Source organism: Notamacropus eugenii, chromosome 6 (assembly GCF_028372415.1).
Source record: "Notamacropus eugenii isolate mMacEug1 chromosome 6, mMacEug1.pri_v2, whole genome shotgun sequence".
Lineage (NCBI taxonomy): Eukaryota > Metazoa > Chordata > Mammalia > Diprotodontia > Macropodidae > Notamacropus > Notamacropus eugenii.
In genome coordinates, this window is record NC_092877.1 from 39769867 (window position 1) to 39788639 (window position 18773).

The 18773-nt window shown below is 37.8% G+C and overlaps 1 protein-coding gene across 21 annotated transcripts in view; it reads right to left on the reverse strand.

The window, feature by feature from the left end:
- Positions 1-18773, reverse strand: part of SOX6 (SRY-box transcription factor 6) — a 666349-nt gene that overhangs the window by 514600 nt on the left and 132976 nt on the right. For 14 of the 21 annotated variants that reach the window (XM_072619591.1, XM_072619592.1, XM_072619590.1 and 11 more), the window contains exon 1: positions 1197-2078. The exons of 6 other annotated variants lie outside the window; for them this stretch is intronic. In XM_072619591.1, coding sequence (XP_072475692.1) covers positions 1197-1291 — 95 coding nt within the window. In that variant the 5' untranslated portion in view covers positions 1292-2078. Of the gene's footprint in view, positions 1-1196; positions 2079-18773 lie in introns of those variants that run through there. One more of the 21 variants, XM_072619572.1, reaches the window with a different exon arrangement.

Consider the following 18773-nt stretch of genomic DNA (forward strand, 5'->3'; position numbering starts at 1 on the left):
AGTCTTTATATCTATGATAACTATATATAAATAACTTTATATCTATAATAACTCTACAAATAATCCTTCTCTACTTCCCTCCCAGCTACTGTGAAATAGATGAAGATGAGGATGACAATGACCATGATGACACTGGCTAGAGTCTGTATATTTCTTTAAGGTTTGCCAAGTACTTTACAAATATCTCACTAGATCCCCATTTTATAGAAATGGAGACAGGCAGAGGCTAAGTGACTTGCCCAGGGTCACCCGGAGAGTACTTTGTGAAGCTGTATGTGAACCCCATTCTCCCTTCCCCCAGGTCCAGCTCTCTATCTCCACTATACCACCTCTGTTCTCTGAGCTGCATCAGAAGAGAGGATTTCTTGGCTCCTCAGGTAAAAACTCAGAGTTCATTTTCCCACAGGAACAATGTAAATGGTAGTTGTGTTCTCAGGATAGCCCATAAAAGTCCATTTAACATATAACATAGCTAAATACAGTAGGTTATTCTCAAAACCTAACCACCATTTATGACATTTTTTTGTAAAAAAAAAAAAAATGCTCTCCAAATTCCAAACAACTGACTTGCAAACTTTTAGCACCTCATTTGTGAGCTGTGGACTAACTACCTAATCTTGCACTATATAAGTATATACACACATATACATAAGTTTTCAGAGAGGTTTTCCATAATCTCAGCATAAACAGCACCTGGTTCTTCTCCCCAGAGCAGTAGCATTGAAGTTTTAGGCCCTGGAAATGACATCAGCCAATAATCTAGATAGCCAATCCTTTGCCTTCTGTAAGCAGGTCTCATGGTTCTCCTATGTAGAAGAACTTCAATAGAAAATAGCAGTAAGTGTTAAATGTGAAAGTTACCAATTACTGCCTCATTTGCTCTACCTGCAGTCCAGGAATTTTAAGTACTTGGGAACATTTTATAAGCTGAATGAATAGATAATTAACATTAGCTATGGCCTATTATTAATATGTTGGCAGCAAGGATGATCTCCCTATGCCAGTTCTGTATAATACAGGAAATGAAGAAAATATCAACAGTTTCCAAGATTATTACTGCTGTTCCATCAATCTAAGTAGCTCAGACATCTCCTGGCCCAAAGAGTCCAAGTCGAGTATACTTGGGAAGCTAAACCAAATGCAAGCTTATCCATCCCACATGTAAATGTCAGTGAGGTAACCAAATGCACACTTACCCATCTGTGCATCTCATTACCTTGTTTTCATCTATAAGCAAGATTGAATAGATCCATGAGCAAATCCACTGTGCAAAGGTTTTAACACCTGGCATTAGAACTTTCCATGAAGTCACAGGCACTGGATTCCTAGGTGCCCAAGAAACATACAAGTTCAAAGATTTAGACCAAATTAGTTCATCTTGGGAAGGCAGGTACTGTTGATAGATGACAATAGGATTAGGAAGGAAAAGTGGATGTAAAGACCTGGGTGTTTGTGAAAAAAGAAAAAAACCACAGAATTGCTGTCAGGAAGTAGGACTGAGTTTCATTCATATAAAAAAGCTGAAAAATATCAGGGTTTCTGATGAGATCATACAGAACATAAGTAAATTCTGAACCAGCTCGGTATCATTATTATTTTCCAAGAAAGTATTGTATTTGGACTTTGTAGTATTTGGATGGGAGAGTTGCAGCTAGTATGGATTGCATCTTCATCTTCTTGCTGGTCTACCAGGGTAAGACTCTCATAGCAGCCGCTGGCCCCAGGTGTCCCACTGCACACTTCCAAAGACCACTTCCCTGTGCACGTTTGTATCCAACACCACAGAGTCCATGTCATTCACTTATCCTTTGTCTCTTCCTGTCACCCATCTCCTGACATCATTTATCTCTCTTTTCACCAGCTTGCTATGTGTCCTACAGTAGCCTCTAATCATAGAAGTTACAGGTTATAGAATAACAGGACTGCCAACCACTACTTCTAGTGCCACTAAGGTGTCAGAGTCCCTTTGTCCAATCCATCATACAATGCAGTGGAACAATGAAACAACTCATCATAATGGGTAGAATACATTCTAACCAATTGTCTTAGTCTCTCCTAGAGGCTTGTGCACCTGGTGTGTCTGTGGGTATTGTGTTCATAACAGCAACTATCACGTAATATTGACCACTATGATGACTCTGGTGGTATCTATGCACACATCTGTGTATGCCAAATCTCAACAGGACAAGACTTAAGGCAGCTGATGGCTCAGGGTATACAGCAACACACCTGGAGTCAGGAAGTCCTGAATTCAAGTGTGGCCTCAGACACTAACTGTGTGAGCCTGAGAAAATCATTTAATCTCTCTCAGCTTCATTTAAGCACCTAGCTCCCAGGTAAGGATAAATTATATATATACATATATATATAATATGTATAAATATATATAAACCTTAAAACACTACATAGATGCTAACTATTGATATTATTTGTCTTAAAATATGTCATACAGACAAGCTACCCTATGACATTCTATAATACAAATCCTTTTCTTTGAATGGCTGTACCTCTATGTAGAATAGGCCTCTTTCTCAGGAAGACCCTGGGGTGGTCAAAAAGAATCATACATAAGTCATGGGAATAAAACTATGTTCTCTCTTTGCTTCTACTTTTTTTTTTTTTTTGGCAAGGCAATCAGAGTTAAGTGACATGCCCAGGGTTACATAGTAAGGTCAAGTTTCTGAGGCCAGAGTTGAACTAAGATCCTTCTGATTCTAGGACTGGTGCTCTATGCACTGTACCACCTATCTTCCCTTGCTTCTACTTTTATTAAAGTTAGCCTAGATGGGAGATTTGTGCAAGCAATCCTACACCATACCTCTTCATACCCAAATATTGGCTTAGGTAGTATTTGAGTTTTAATACTTTTTATGCTCTTTCATTTCAAACAAATTCTTCAAACAAAATTCAAAACTTGAGTTTTCCAATAAAGAAAAACTTAGGACTAGTTTTCTGTTCAAATCTAATCTTTGTCCATCAGCTAGATCACATTCTGCTGGAGTATCCTTCCCAGAAAATGCAAATAAATTCAACATTTTAGGCCATTTTAGGGTAGTCTTTATAAGGGCTAAAATGCCCAAGAAGCAGGAGTTTGTACTAGAATGCCCTTGGGGGGCCATGGAAAGATTTCAGGGGATCCATGAACTTTGACAGGAAAAAAAATTACATAATTATATTTACTAACCTCTACCTAAAATTTAGCATTTCCTTCAATTATTTAAAAACATTATTCTAAGATGGCATCCATGAGCTTCACCAGATTGTCAAAGGGGTCTATGATACAAAAAAGGTTAAGAATTCTCTGGACTAGAGGTTTTAGGTAATGCGAAGATCATGTCTGGTTATTTAAGCAGGGATGTGATAAAAGTAACTTCAAATCTGATGTGGAGGTCTTTTATTTCCTCTGAAAGGGGAATAGGGAAGAAACCATATAAGAACTATGCTGCACAATGTATGAGATAGACAAAGAAATACCAGCTGGCTCACCATGAAGAAATTCCTGCAAATTAAAGTACTGTGTCCCAGATTCTATGGACTGTGGAGATAGTATAATATAACAAAAAGAGCCATCGATTTGGAATCAGAAGACTCTGCTGTTTACTAGCTAGGCTACCTTGGACAAGTCCCTTTCCTCACTCTGGTACTCAGTTTCCTCATCTGTAAAGTGAAGGAGTTGGGTTAGATAATCTCTAAGATTTCTTTAGCTCTAAAGCTATGATCTTTAGATCTTCACTCCTACACACAACCCTTCTGGGGACTCTCCTTTTTTGAATATCCCAGACAAGTCATGGAGGGTGCCCTGCAAAAGCAGGAAATGAATTAAGAGATTTCAAGGCAAGTAAAGACATTTGCTTCCACTAGAATTCTTCAATGTCCTTGCTCTCATGGCAGGAGCAGGACAGTTGATGACATCCAATGAAATGCAGTCTTTATTCCCATATTCCTGACATCCAGAGATACATAACTCACTCAGTTCTCATGAATTATTTGCTCTGAAGTCATGAATGCTCTATTTTTTTTTTTTCAGAATGTCATTGCCGACTACGAAGAACAGTTAAGTGACTGGGGCGGGGGAAATGGGAATGCCATTATTCCAGGCTACCTAATCTTATCCGAAGGCCCAAGCAAAAAGCTAACACATGAGCCAAGTGAAGAAGGTTGTTTCACTTCCATTTTCCAAAGTTAAAATTTTGCAGTTTGGTTTCTCTGCAGTACCTGTAATTGGATGTGAAGGCCTATCTCCAAACCTCATCCAACTTGTCAAGGACTTGCCCAGGAAAAGATGAGAGGCATCGAAATCCCATATCCTACCAAATAATTTTCCCAACTCTAATTCATTAGTGACTTATTCCAAAAACATATGAATACTTACAAGATGGTTAATCCTCATTAAAAACTAAGATTACATGACATAATTACATGTAAATAAGAAAAATGAATTAAACTCTTACCCTTTCCTATGTCGGGCACTCCGTTGTGAATCATGTACACAATTAGAGTTATATTGCTAAGCTAAAAATATTGGTAAAGATCTAAAAATGACAAACAGTGCCTTTTAAATTAATGTCTTATTAGTTGAGTGAAGTACACTGACAAAGAATAATTTATGCTTATTCAAACTGCTCTCGACATCTTCAGGTGTTTCCAAATGAGCTCACAGAAGAGTGATTAAATGCATCTGATAACAAGCCACACATTGCTGAAATTACTTACCGCCTCATTTTATGATTAATTAAACATGTAGATTAAAGTTGCAAAAGAATTTAGATTAATGAGCAAGTTAAGTCTTGCTGATATAAGTGAATTGGGAATTGGATGCTCTGTGGAACTTTATAAACATGCATTTTATAATGAGTAAGACAAGGCTACATGCAGAATCCTGGCCACCAGGGCCTTTTGACGATGCAGTCTTTTTTAACATGGTTTGACAGCTTTCAAATAACATTCTACTATAGGCTTTAAACTTTGTGCATTGCTGTAAAACACGAGGCTACATAACTCATGTACCAGGAGTGCGATTATTTCCAAGCTCTCCAAGGTAATGACCCCCTGTAGCAGCAGCTGCTCAGAAAAATTACAAGCTCAATTGTTATTTTAATCAGAGATAGTTTAGTAGTTAAAAGCAGTTATGCAACTTGTAAAATTATATGACATTTCATCAGTAGCTTCTCTCCAACACGCCTTCATCCAAAAGAAAAACCACAGCCTCCCAGAGAACTTATTAGTAAAGCAGGGTGCTCAGTCATTCATAAAAAATTCAAAGCCATTTATTAGTGTGGTTTCTGTGCTAGGCAAGGTAATGTTTAAATTTATGACGACTCTTATCAGCTCCAAGAGTATGTCAAAATATCTGCTGGGGTTTGCTGAGTATCCAATTTTTCTCTTTTAAGATCAGCTTTACCTAATCCAAGTATCTTAGTCAGTGTCAAAAGCCAAGTTGGACTTTATGATTTTCCAGGGCAAGAGCGATTCAGGTTGTTCATAGAGATGTAATGCAGTCTCAGCTGTGCAGGGATGCTCAGGTGGAAGTGAAGTGAGTAAAAGTTGCTAAACTAGCTCATGGTTTATAATAGATATGTTTTATTCCTCCAAGGGCAGTACAATGCCATTTATTGTACCCAAGTTTTACAGTACTCATGACCTGCTTCACGCTCCTATGGTCCCCTCTGAAAGGCTCAATTTGCCACCTAAAATATAACTCCAATTCCTTTCTTATATGATTCCTGGAACCTCTACATGATCAGTTTTCCCAGCAAGAAAAACCTTTTCTATTTTTAAGGGCATCAACATTTTTCCCTTGTAATGCATGTTCTGGACCTTCTAAAGAACTACCAAAAAAGAGGGTAAGGGAAGAAACATACAGAATAAATTGGCTGCATGACAAAGGCAGCAATTCAGGGTCACATTAACCTCATATGTTGGTTTACCACGTGGACATAATTACCTGTTTGAAATTTCATATTAATGGGAATACAATATCACAATGAATGATCTTAGAAAACCTTTGTGGTTTTCATTGGACTTGCTGATTAAATGACACTAAAGCTATGAGTATATTCAAAGTGTCTTTTAAAAACGTTAAAACACGCCTTGTATAAAATAGCCAAAACAAAGTACCAACCTCTCCCTTTTAATTTGCTTATTTCCGCTTAGTTTTATTCAAGTCAATGCCTTTCGCTGGGTAATTTAAACCACATTTCATCACACAGAGAGTGACTTTAAATTTACAGAACTCTTTTCAATGTTCAGTGCCATGGATATGTAGGCAGTAGGTGAAAAAAATGGTAATGGGTCCCAAGTTTAAGGTCTTTCTCTTTTGGACATAGGCTTAAATTCCTTGTTTCAATTCAGCAAATAAAGAAAAATAGTACAAAAAAATTGCAAGAAAATAGTGAAATTTTCTTTTTCAACTTACCCAGGAGCAAACTGGGCAGGAAGTGTCTTAAATGCTTCTCACTTGAGGCCATATGTTTTATTTTGCAGGCCCCCTAGAGAAGAGGACAGCTCAGACAGCTTCCATCCTTGGAAGCATGTCTTTGACTCTAGCTATTGCTGCATCATTTCCAGGTCCCACTAATCACAGGGTGTGTCTTGGGTCTATTAATAATTTAATAGAAATTATGTTGTTCCTATGACACAAACCTAAAACGCAAGGCAGATAAAATTACTTCCAGATGAAAGGGATTCTTTGAAAATAATTTTAGATCACCAATATTGAGAGCATTCAGCCACCATATATATCCACATTTTGAGTAAAATTATCTTGTTTCAGACATTTTAAAGGCATACTCGTATATATTTCGTTACTAGAAATTAGAACTTTGTCTATTATGTGGTGAATCAAATACAGAGACACCCTTCAAGATACCTTGAAGGGTAGAGGATAAATGACTTGCTCCATCTGCAACTAAAATTGCACAAAGTCTGCCTTCATTCCATCTCCAATGAAAAGTAATGATTCAAACAATAATTTCATGACATCAAGATGGTGGTTCCTTGTTATGCGTGCATTTTCTTTCTTTCTCCAAGGCATGCTTCTGAAGCACAAGATGCTTGCCAATCCAAAGAGAGAAGTACAGTCCCTGGATTTTACTCACAGGCTTGGTAAGGTACACAAATGCCCACCAGAGACTGAAATGAGACCACTGAACTAATTTTCACAGGTGAATCAGCCTAGGCTTGTCAAGGTGAAATGCGAGTGCATTAATAGCTACAGTGCCACCACATGCTGAATTATTAATACTGTCAGACTCCTTTGCTTCAGTCCATGCCAGTTAGACAAGGAGTGTGCTCTGAGGTTCATCAAAACTCAGCCTCTCAACACATTTCCAAGCATCCTGGAGGCAACATGGCTTGAACTGAAACCAAACTGCCTCCCAACCAAACAAATTACCATCAGGGCCCAGACTAAGGCTGATAAATGCAAAAGAAGAGCCTGTCCACAGGGAAGGCAGCGCTTGATTGCCAGTTGCCACCCAATGGCAGATCTTTGCCAGCTCAGCAGCCAGCGCAGCTGAGGTGCCAGGCAGGTGATGAGAGGTGGCTCTTCATTTGGCAGGAACAGAAAGACGTGCTGCACCTGTTTGCTGGGTGTGAAAATGCTTTGAAATATTCAGCAACAAAAGACAGTGCTGAAAAGTAGGTCCAAATGTATCCTGCTTCATCACTTGCTACCCTCTTGACTGTGGAGGTTTGATAGTTGTTTTAACCAAGCCAAAGGACTTAGTTTTCTATAAGAACTTTACCTTGCATTTTGGGGGTAAGAAGTACTTTCTCAAAATGATCCATTTTCTACATTAATTATTCTCAAACCACTTTTAAAACTCCTATGAGGCCCAAAAATGTTTCAGAGGAAAGCATAGACTAATAGCCATCATCTATTACCTATTTTGGGAACCCAAGGGATGAACTGTTAAAAGCCAAATGTTGTCACATCTTACACTTGTGTTTATATCCCGCAATTTCTGTGATAAGAAAGGAAGGGCGCGAGGGATGTAGCAGACTATAGTGGGAAAAGCATTGAGTTAAGGGTCAAAAGGTGGTGGGTCCTACTTGTATGACCTTCAGTAAGTCACTTTACTTCCCAATCCTCAGATTCTTTGGCTCTACAGTGCAAATGATAATACCCAAAGGATTATTATTTAAAATCAAATGAGATAATGATGTAAGGCACTTTGAAAACCTTAAAGTGTAAATAAAGGCAAGTTGTCATTATTATTTTTATAGTTTTAAACATAGAGAATGTAACATCAATGCAAGTAGATTTCAGTCAGTAGGAAAGAAAGCATCCTCCTCTCTGTTCAATTTGCACAAGATTTTTGCTTCTTTAACATGATATTCACAGAATTACAACCCTAAAAGACTTAATAAGAACATTGAACCATGATAGAAAAATAATTCCCATGGTCTTAATTACAGGCTAAAATGGAAAAACTCTTAGAATGCAAGTGTGCATGTGAGAAAACACCTTCAAGAAATCAAAAAAATGCACAGAATTCCAGGTAAGAAGGTGGTATGAAAAGTCATAGAGAGACCTATTTCTCTCACATATACTCTAGCAATAAGGGGGAAAGGTACTATATTGAATAACAAGTAAGAAATCCAAAGAGATACATCAGTAAACTTCTTTGTCCATCCTAAAACAACAAACACAACAGACAACAAGAAGCCACAAATGTTGGAAAAGACATCCCATCAAGGGAATAGATGAGAAGCTCATTCAAGTGAGCTTGGACAAGAAGTGGCACCAAAAGGAGGGAGGTCTCAGGAGATAGGATGGTCCAAAGTAGCTCCCAGATGAAACTAGCTCAGAGGGGATGGAAAACCACATCAGTACTCTGACCAAAGACAACCAATCACAGAGCTCTGACCACAGGAGAGATGGAATCCTACAGTTAGAGGCCAGGAAATAGAAGTCAAAAGAAAAAAAAAAAGAGTCTGATCATCCTTTCCAAGATTGGAAACAGCGGTAAAGGAAAAAGAGAGAAGATATCTTAGAATGGAAGGGAGAAAAATCTTACCCAAGTTATAGACTCCCTGAAACTCAGAAGAGGTCAAATAGAATTCAATAATTCCATGAGATAATAAGAAATATTACAGCAAATCAAAAAGATAAAAAAAGAAGAAAAATATAAGCTATGCACTATCAAAAACAAATGTCCTGGAAAACAAACCAAAGACAGATCATTTAAGAATCATGAAACTATCTGAAAAGCATTTTTTTAAAAGCCTGAATATCATATTTCAAGCAAAAATTAAAACTTACACAGATTTACTAGAATCAAAGGGCAAAGTAAAAATAGAATCCACTTGTCACCTCCTGAAAAAAAACAAACAAACTGCACAATCAAAATTCCCAGGAAGATCACAGCCAAAATCCAAAGGTTACAGATAAAAGAGAAATACTACATGCATCCAGAAGGAGTGAATTCAAGTAACCAAAAATCAAAGTCAAGATCATACAAGACATGGCAACAATTACTTAAAGGAGAAAAATATCTCAGAATACAGTATTTGAAAAGGCAAAAGATCAAATCTTATCACCAAAAATAAATTCTCTGAAAGTCTAAGTATAATCCTACAGGCAAAATTGAGTCTTTTATGGAACAGAACACTTTCAAGCATTCTTGACTGAACTGAATTGCAATTCTGAATTACAAACACAGGTATCAAGAAAAACTTAGAAAGGCAAATACATTTGAGTAATTGGACTAAATGATTAAGTGATTAAATTCCAATGGGGAGAAACTACAAATGTCCCCTAATATATTTGAGAGTCACAGAGGGATTTAAGTAAGACAAATAGAGGGACTTAAAGTGGTTGTGTTCTGTTCTAATGTTCTTTAAAAAAAAAAAAAGTCTGAAAAAGGAATACATGAAGTCATCAGTCAAAAAATATGTATTAGCCTCCTACTATGTGCCAGACATTGCCAAAAAAACAGGCAAAAGATAGTACCTGCTCTCAAGAAATTCACAATCCAACTAGAAAAGTAATGAAAGAAAAGAAGGTCCATGCAAGCATCACATGGATCATACTCTTAACTGAACCAAAGGAGGGTTCATCACACTCATAGAAACATATACATATACAACAAGTTTGATATAGTAATATGTTATTTTCAAAAGAGAAACATACAAGGAAAGAAGGACTTCAGAGCAAGGGTAGCACCAGGGAGAGATTATAGAACAAGTAGCTCTTCAAAAAAGAAATTAAAATATTGACCACATAAAAAATGCTCAAATCACTAATAACTAGAAAAAAGAAAATTAAAACAACTCTGACCTATTACCTCAAGCCCAAAGACTTGAAAAGATTAAACAAAAGAAAATAAGGATTGCTGCAGAAAATAAGCATTAATGCATATTTGTGGAGCTATAAATTGGTCCAGCCACTGTGATAAACAATTTTGAAACTATACCCCAAAAAGTCATTAAATTGTGCATACCCTCTGATACAGCGCTGCCACTATGATGTACTCCAAAATATCAAAGAAAAAGATAAAGGAGCCATATGATTTTTTCTTTTTTTAAAAAAAGTTAATTAATTTTGGGTTTTCAACATTTACTTTTATAAGATTTATAAAATTTTCTTCTAAATTTTCCCTCTCTCTCCCTTCCCCCTCCCCAAGACAACATGCAATCTGATATAGGCTATCCATGTACAATCATATTAAACATATTTCCACATTAGTAATGTTGTAAAAGGAGAATCAGAGGAAAAGGGGGAAACCTTGAGAAAGAAAAAAGAGATAAAATAGTATGCTTCAATCTGCATTCAGACTCCATAGCTCTTACTTTAAATATTAAAATCATTTTCCATCATGAGTCTTTTGGAATTGTCTTAGATCATTGAATTGCCATGTTTGCCTTTCTTTCTCTAGTATTTAGCACAGTAACAGGCTCAAAGTAGATGCTTAATAAACGCTTATTAACTTGACTGGACTAGTGTCATGAATAAGCTTGGACAAAAAATAGGTAGACAATAAGTGCTTATAGAATGAATGATATTTGTGATCAATCAAATTCCTGCTTCATAAAGGTTTTCCATAAAGTCTCTCTAACTTGGTTCATTCAGGAATGTTTCAGCTTTTTTATGTTGTGGACCCCTTAGCAATCTAGTAAATCAATAGTATTTATTAAGTGTCTATTCTGTGCCAAGCACTTTGCTAAGCATCTGGTGAAATCCAGGATTTTGTTTTTAAATGCATAAAATAAAATACATAGCCTTATAAAAGAAACCAATTATACTGAAATACCAAAATATAAAAAACAAAAAAAACCAAAACTTGTTCCTTGGTCCCATGATCAAAACCCTTGTGCCTAAGAGGACACCACTGCTCCTTGGTTGGCTTTTGAAATAAATAACTCTTTTCTATCCCTCTTCAGCAGCTTGCTCTGCTTTTGAATAGGACAAGTAGAAAGAGTCTGTTAGTGTCTCAGCTCCTTGCCAGGCATGATTTTCTCAGCTACTTTCTGCTACTCTGTGTATCTTTCTTTGGGCAAGGACAGAATGTGACAATATAATGAAGGAGCTGAGGCCATCACTTAACCTAACTGAGCCTTACAAGTAACCAAGCTCCATCTGCACCTGTTTTGCTGCTCATGGGTGTCATGTGCTAAGCACCATGTGAAAACCTCCTAACAGGAATGCCATAATCATGAATGTCCTCACTTCACTCACAAGTACAGGAGTCAAGCTTTACCTAGTGTCTTTGAATGCATCCAAATTCTCCCATGCACCTTCCCTTCTTGCTGTTGCACCTAACTTTCTCAACAGTCATACTCCCCCTCCCTGCATCCGCACACACCTCCCCCGTTTCTACATGTTTAAGTTCTGCCTCTACATCCATAACATAACAATTACCATGGAACTTAATCTTATCTTTTAGATTTCCTGCCACTTCAGTAGGACAGCATATGCAATCCCAGCAATAACCAGAGATTTAGATTTTCACAATTCCTCATAAAAGGAAAAAAAAAAACCACAACTGAATCTCAGTAAGTGAAGATAGCAGTGGGTTGTTCAAAATTTTCAGGGTTACACATAGGATCATAGATTTAGAGCCAGACAGAATGTACTGATTTTACAGATGATGAACCTGACACTCAGAAAAGTTAGGGGACTGGCCCAAGGTCACATAGGTAGAGTAAGTGGTAGAGTCAGGATCTGACCCCAGGTATTCTGGTTCCAAATCCAGTACTCTTCAGATACATCTACATTTATTTTTTGAATTTGTTATTTTATTTTGATAAGAAATACGGGACAGAGAGATGGTTACTGTCCTGAAAAAGAGCATCTGCTACCAAAATAACTTCTATCCTTCCTACAAAAACAAAGATGGGTTCCTTTCATTAGTGAAGGCCAAACTGGATCTTGAATGGATTTTGAGAAAATCCCTTACAGGGATACTTACTATCTCCTTTAAAAGCCAAGCTGCTCCTGAATTGGAATTTCCCCCATGGCCGGGAGCTTCCATCTTGGCCTTAGTCCAGATGAGAATGGTTATTGCTTCACATTACATTAATCTGTTTCTTGTCCTCTGTCACAGGTTTACACTGGACACTTTCAGCTGACCTCAGGGTCTAAAGATCCATGTAGCCAATATATCTTGGGGGAAGAAACACTTCCTGTTGGTCCAAACCACTTCTACAAAGCTACATATGCATGCCTTCAAGGCCACAGAGTGGTGCTGAAAGCTGGGGAACAATGAGAGCTTTCTGCATAGTGAGATTGGCCAGACTCAGTACTTCACTTGCATGGGGCTCACATTTCCTTCCTTCCTGGGAAGCTGTATGGAAAGACACAGCAAGCCTTTTTTAAAGGATGGCATCAGGAAAGAAGGGAAATGAAAGTGGTCAATAATCCTATACAAAAACCAAACACACACAAAAAAACCCCTCAACAATGAAATTCACTAAAGACAAGGAGAAAATCAATGAGCTAGCAAGAATGGACTCATTACATGATCAAATCAAGTCCAAGTGTCCTGCATACAAGGCACTAGGCCTGGGTTCAAGTCCCAGCTATTCTCCCTAGTTAAGTAATTTCTGAGCCTCAATTCCTCCATCTGTTTAAAAAAAAAAAAGAGTATAATAAAAATCCACATTATCTTTCTTATAGGGTTGTTGTGAGAAAAACACCCTGAAAATGGTAACTTGCTATATTAATGTGATATTTATACACACCACTGAGCTGGGTGTTAGCCTAGTCTATCTGGCTCTCGATGAATATTGCTGATATCAGAATGAACAGAACAGGGATTGATCACCTAACCTATGTGTAAAGGTCAGTTCCTCAGCTCAGGGACCCTAAGCTTCCCCTTAGAAATGGTTTGTGGGGAAAGGGAGATTGTCCAATGCTAAGACCCTGAGATGTATCTATGTGCAGAGAGTCCCTGACAGAAGGTGGTTGCAATATTGCCACAGAACAGGAAAAGAAGCTGAAGAAAATGGAGAAGGTGGGTTCCTATTACAGAACTAACCAGCTTTTATGGACTCTAAAGATAGAGTGGCTTTGGAAAAGAGCATTGAAGGGGTTAGAGAACCTAGATTTGGATCACTTTCTGCTGCTCCCTAACTGGGTGACCTGGTCAAGACTCTCCCTCCTATGAACCTTAGCTCCTTATATTTAGAGTGAAGGGGTAGGATGAGGGAAGACACCATGGTGCAAAGAAAAGGGAGCCAAGGGATCTGGATGTGAATTTCATCAATATTTCCTAGCTGAGCAACCTTGGTAAAACTCCTTAACTTCTCATTTTCCCATCCCAGGCTTGTAAGGTTCAAATGAGATCATTTACGTGAAATGCTTTGCAAGCCATAGAGTACTATAGAAATGGCAACTGTTATTCTGAGATACTTGAGCCTCCTGTGGCCAAGAAGTCCTAGATTTAGCTCAAAATTGAAGAAATTTGATGTCCAAGTGTGATTAACACAGCACTGAACACTCTAATGTCTTTCTTAACTACATATCTGAAAAATATACAGACACGAAAGAAGTGAAAACCTTTGTCCAACAAAACATTTTATGTCAGACTCTTCAGTGACTTGGACAGGTTCTTAGACTGTGGAGATATATAGGATTGCAGTACAATTTAGAGACTAAGTAACCTAATACGTTCAATGTCAAAGCAAAATCAAAAGGATTGAAGGATTTGGGATCAGAGGACCTTGGTTAGAATCCTAGCTCTGGGTTAGACTCCTAGAATTTGTGTGAGTTGGGGCAAGTCACTTTACCTCTTTGGAACTCAGTTTCCTTATCTGTAAAATGACGGAGGCGACTTTAATGACCTCTAAGATCCCTTCCAACTCTAAATCTATGATCCTATTACGTAATAATCTTTAAAATCCCTTTCAATTCTAAATCCCATGATCAAGGATCCTATGACTGACACATATGAGGCCTAAAAGACCATTTTTGGAACATTTTTGGGAGGGACCTTTGCTGTTCTAAGTAACAAATAGGTCTGTGGAATTTTAGTTAGATAAATAAGCTAATAGCCAGACAAATTCATCAGTGAAGATGTTGTGCTTCCTTGCTACATACTCAGACTCAGGGCTAACCACAGGGAGGCTACAAACCACTACTGCGTATTATCCATCTAATTGTTCTCTAACTGCTATAAATGCAGGCAAACAACCAATTCACCATTCCATGTTTCTCAGCCTCTCTGCCATTTCCTAAAATGAAGATGATACCCCTTACCAAATCTTCCTATTGAAATTCTTCTCAGCTTTTAAGGACCACTGCTTCCCTTAAGATTTTTCTGATCCTTCCAGGCAGTAATGAATTCTCCCGTCTTCCCCACAACCTCAAATAGCACCTTGACTCCATGTAAGCACTAATCAAAGGAGCATAAATCTATAGCTGGAAGGGTCTTCAGAGGCTCTCAAACTTATTGGTCTCAGAACCCCTTTACACTCTTAAAATTTATTGAAAACCCCAGCTATTGTTTAAATGAATTATATCTATCAAAATTTACAATATTAGGAATTTAAACAGTGGTATTATTATGAAATAATGAATAAATAATATTATTATATTATGTAGAACAAATAATAGATTAACTGGAAAAGGAAATGGCAAACATTCCAGTGTCTTTGCAAAGAAAATCCCAAATGGGATCACAAAGAGCCAGATATGACTGAAAACAACTGAACAGCAAAATTATTATAAAAAGTTTTGAGTTTCAGGGACTGCTGGAGGTTACTGGACCACACTGTGAGAATTTCTGGTAGTCCAATCCTTTCATGTTACATATGAGGAAACTGAGGCTCAGGGAGGTTAATGACTTGCCCAAGGTCATAGAAGTAGTAAGCCTCAGAAATGGGATTTGAACCCAATCCTCTGGACCCAGAGCTTCTTTTATACTCTTGCAGACTTAGGGAAAACTTATTAAATACATAATCACAAGTAAGTCATTCACTCCATTTGTCTCAGCCCTAGTTTCCTCACCTATAGAATGGAGATGATAATGCCTGAAGGAAGTAGCTAATTCACAAGACTGTTGTGAAGCTGAAAGGAGATGGTTTATAAAGCCCTTTTAGAAGTGCTATATAGTGTCAGATGTTATTGTTAGATACTGTAGCAATGTGTCATATTCCTACCTGGCAGACTGATGTCTGCTCTAAATTTTGCATCTTCCCTACTATCTAATACAGTGCTTGGTATAGAGGAAACAGTTGTTAAATGTTTGTCTTGTTGAATTAAATCATTACACCTCCTCCCCCCACCTCCCAGGCATAGTAGAATACCGTCCTCATGGTAGGAGCTTCATCAATTTTTGTTGAATTCACTTTGGTAGGATTGGACTCAATTGCATAGAGGAAATGAAGAGGAATATGACAAGAGACTGAGCTTCTCAGATTATAGTTTTATAAGTGTATAATATAGAACTGTGGCACAGTGTCATACAATAGACAGAGGACCAATGTCTAATCCAGAAGACCTGAGTTCAAATCCTGCTTCTGATGTATTAGTGACATGATCCAAAACAAGTCTTAGTGGCCCCCAGTACCTCCCTAAGACTGAGAGTTACAGGCAAATCTGAGGTCTGCATCAATGGAGGGAGTGTGTTTAGGACACATTGACCTAGACTGATGAAATCATGGGGCCAAAAAAGAAAGTACCACCCAAAAAAAGGTCCTCTAATTAAAACGAATATGTTTTCTTTTTAGGTCCTGATTATTTCCTCTTTTTTATTCATAAAGGACAATGCATCTATATCCCTCAAATTCTATCAAATCTAATTCAGGGTTCAGTAGCCTTCTGGGGCAAAGCAGATTCTAATTTAGCTCTAATTATCCTATCTTCCTCACCTCAGAACAGTAAAAATCAGTTCCAGTAATTCCTCAGGTTCTTTGATTGCACAAAATGAAGGCTAGGCTACCCTGGGGAGGGTTTTATACAGATAATACTTGGTATGGCATTGCCATCATTACTTAGCCAAAAGGTGTCTCTGCCTGGGACTCCAGGCACACAGGTGTCAGGAATCAGCTGTGAATGGGTGGGTAGCAGAAAGACAAATGAAGATGACAAGAGCCTTTTGCAAGCGGCAAAGTGGCACAGTGGATAGAGTGCCAGGCTTGAAGGCAGGAAAATTCATTTCCCTGAGTTCAAATCTGGCCTCAGATACTTACTAGCTGTGTGATAGCAAGCAACTCTCTCATATACTACAGATGAGTTACTAACCTACCTGGAGGGGATTTCCACATGAGGAGCTCCTTAGGTTGATAAATTATAGGTCTGGAACAAAAATGAAACACTCATGTATAAAAAACTGAAGGTAGGGGTTCCCTAAGAGATGATGGAAAAATGCAGGAGAGGCACAAACAGGCTGCAGCCTATGAACCCCTATTAACTACACATCAAGATTGGTATAAAAGAGACCAAAGAAAAGAATGAATTCCAGAAAAGGAGAAGAGTGGTTCATGTAATGAGATCGAGGGAGAACAGACAGGTGGAGAGACTGTATATTCTATTGGTACCTGCATAACATCAAAAGACCTGGAAGAAGATCCACCAGGACTTTAGGGGAACATCTTGCATTTGACGTGGAAAAGAGTTGCCCAGGATCTGAAAGAAGAGCGGAGTTGGCATCTGTACTGCTGGTAGGAGGGTCAACACAGAAGAGAACCCAGATCCATCAAAATGCCAAAGCACAAAACCCCTATCATTCCACTGACAATGGGAATAAAACATTTTCAGAAAAGGACTTCCAAAAGGCTGAATTTCCATTGAAGTGAAAGGAAGTCATACAACAAGCCCCAATTCATCCTCCTCTAGAGAATTCTAGAGGCATGTTTAGACACATCTCCACAGGTTCATGAAACTAGCAACTATGTGACAAATGGATAAGGTACAAGACTTGGAGTAGGAAGACCTGAGTTCAAATCTGATCTCAGATAATTACTAGCTATGTGACACTGGGCAAGTCACTTAATCTCTGATTGCCTCAGTTTTCTCCTCCATGAAATGGAGATAATCATAGCACCTAAGTCCCAGAGTTATAAAGACAAAATGAGATCTTTTTAAAGCTCTTTGTAAACTTTTTTAAACAAGTGATATATAGATGTTAGCTATTATAGATTATTAAGCTGGAAAAAGGTCATCTAGTCCAACTCTCTTATTTTTATAAATGAAGAAACTAAGGCCCTCAGATTCAATGACTTGCCAACATTTACACAAGTAGTAAGAAGACAAGATGGAATTTATGTGCCCTATTCTCTTTTCTCTCCATTTTCCCTTGACAATCTCTTCACCTTCTATGGGCTCAATTATCACATTTATATAGATGATCCCTAAATTGTTATATAGACACCAGTCCTAGCTTACCAACTGCCTGCTAAACATTTACACTTAGGTGTTCCATTAGCATCCCAAACTCAACCTGTCATAAACAGAATTCATTCTGTTTCATTTCAAATCAATCCCTCCACAAAAAAATTCCTATATTGGGTTGAGGGCATAGTCTTCCTTCCAATCACCTTGTGCGTACACTCCAAGTTATCCTCAACTCTTACTCTTTTCTTTAGCCCCTAGATCCAATCAGTCATCAAGTCTTACCATTGATCTTTTTCTCTACTTATCTCATATTGCTCACCTTGTGCACTCTGTTTTAACCACTGCCCTACTTGTGGGTCCCCAAACTCAACATGCCATCTCTTGTCTCTGTATGATTGCATATATTAGCCTCCATACCTAGAATGTACTCCTTTCCATATCCATCTCTCAGAATTCCTAGCTCCTTTTAAGGCTCAGTTTAGATGCTACTATTTTAATGAGAACTTTTTCTTATTCTTCCAATTGTTAGTGTCCTCTCCATCCAAAAATTACTTGGTATTTATTCATCTATTTATATGTTTTATCATTCCAGCAGACTTGGAAGATCCCTGAGGGTAGTGATTATATTGATTTTTTTTCTGACATCCAGATCAGTACCCTGCACACAGAAGGGATTCAAAAAATGTTTCCTGAATTGAATTTGAAAACATGTTTTCTTCTACCTCTGTATGCATTTCCTACTCAAATGAAAAGGTAGAATTTTTTCTGACAATTTCTTTACATAGTAGGGCCCATTTCCTTAAACCCCTGTAGTTTAATTCAATTAAATTCAACAAATATATTATGTGCAAGGTCTTGTATTAACACTAGGGATACAAAGACAAAACGAAACAATCTCTACCTTCAAGAAAGCTATGGTCTACACAAGTGCCATTTAAAAGACATCTTAAAAACAAAATAAAATACATCTTAATTTTAGTCTTTGAGATTCCTA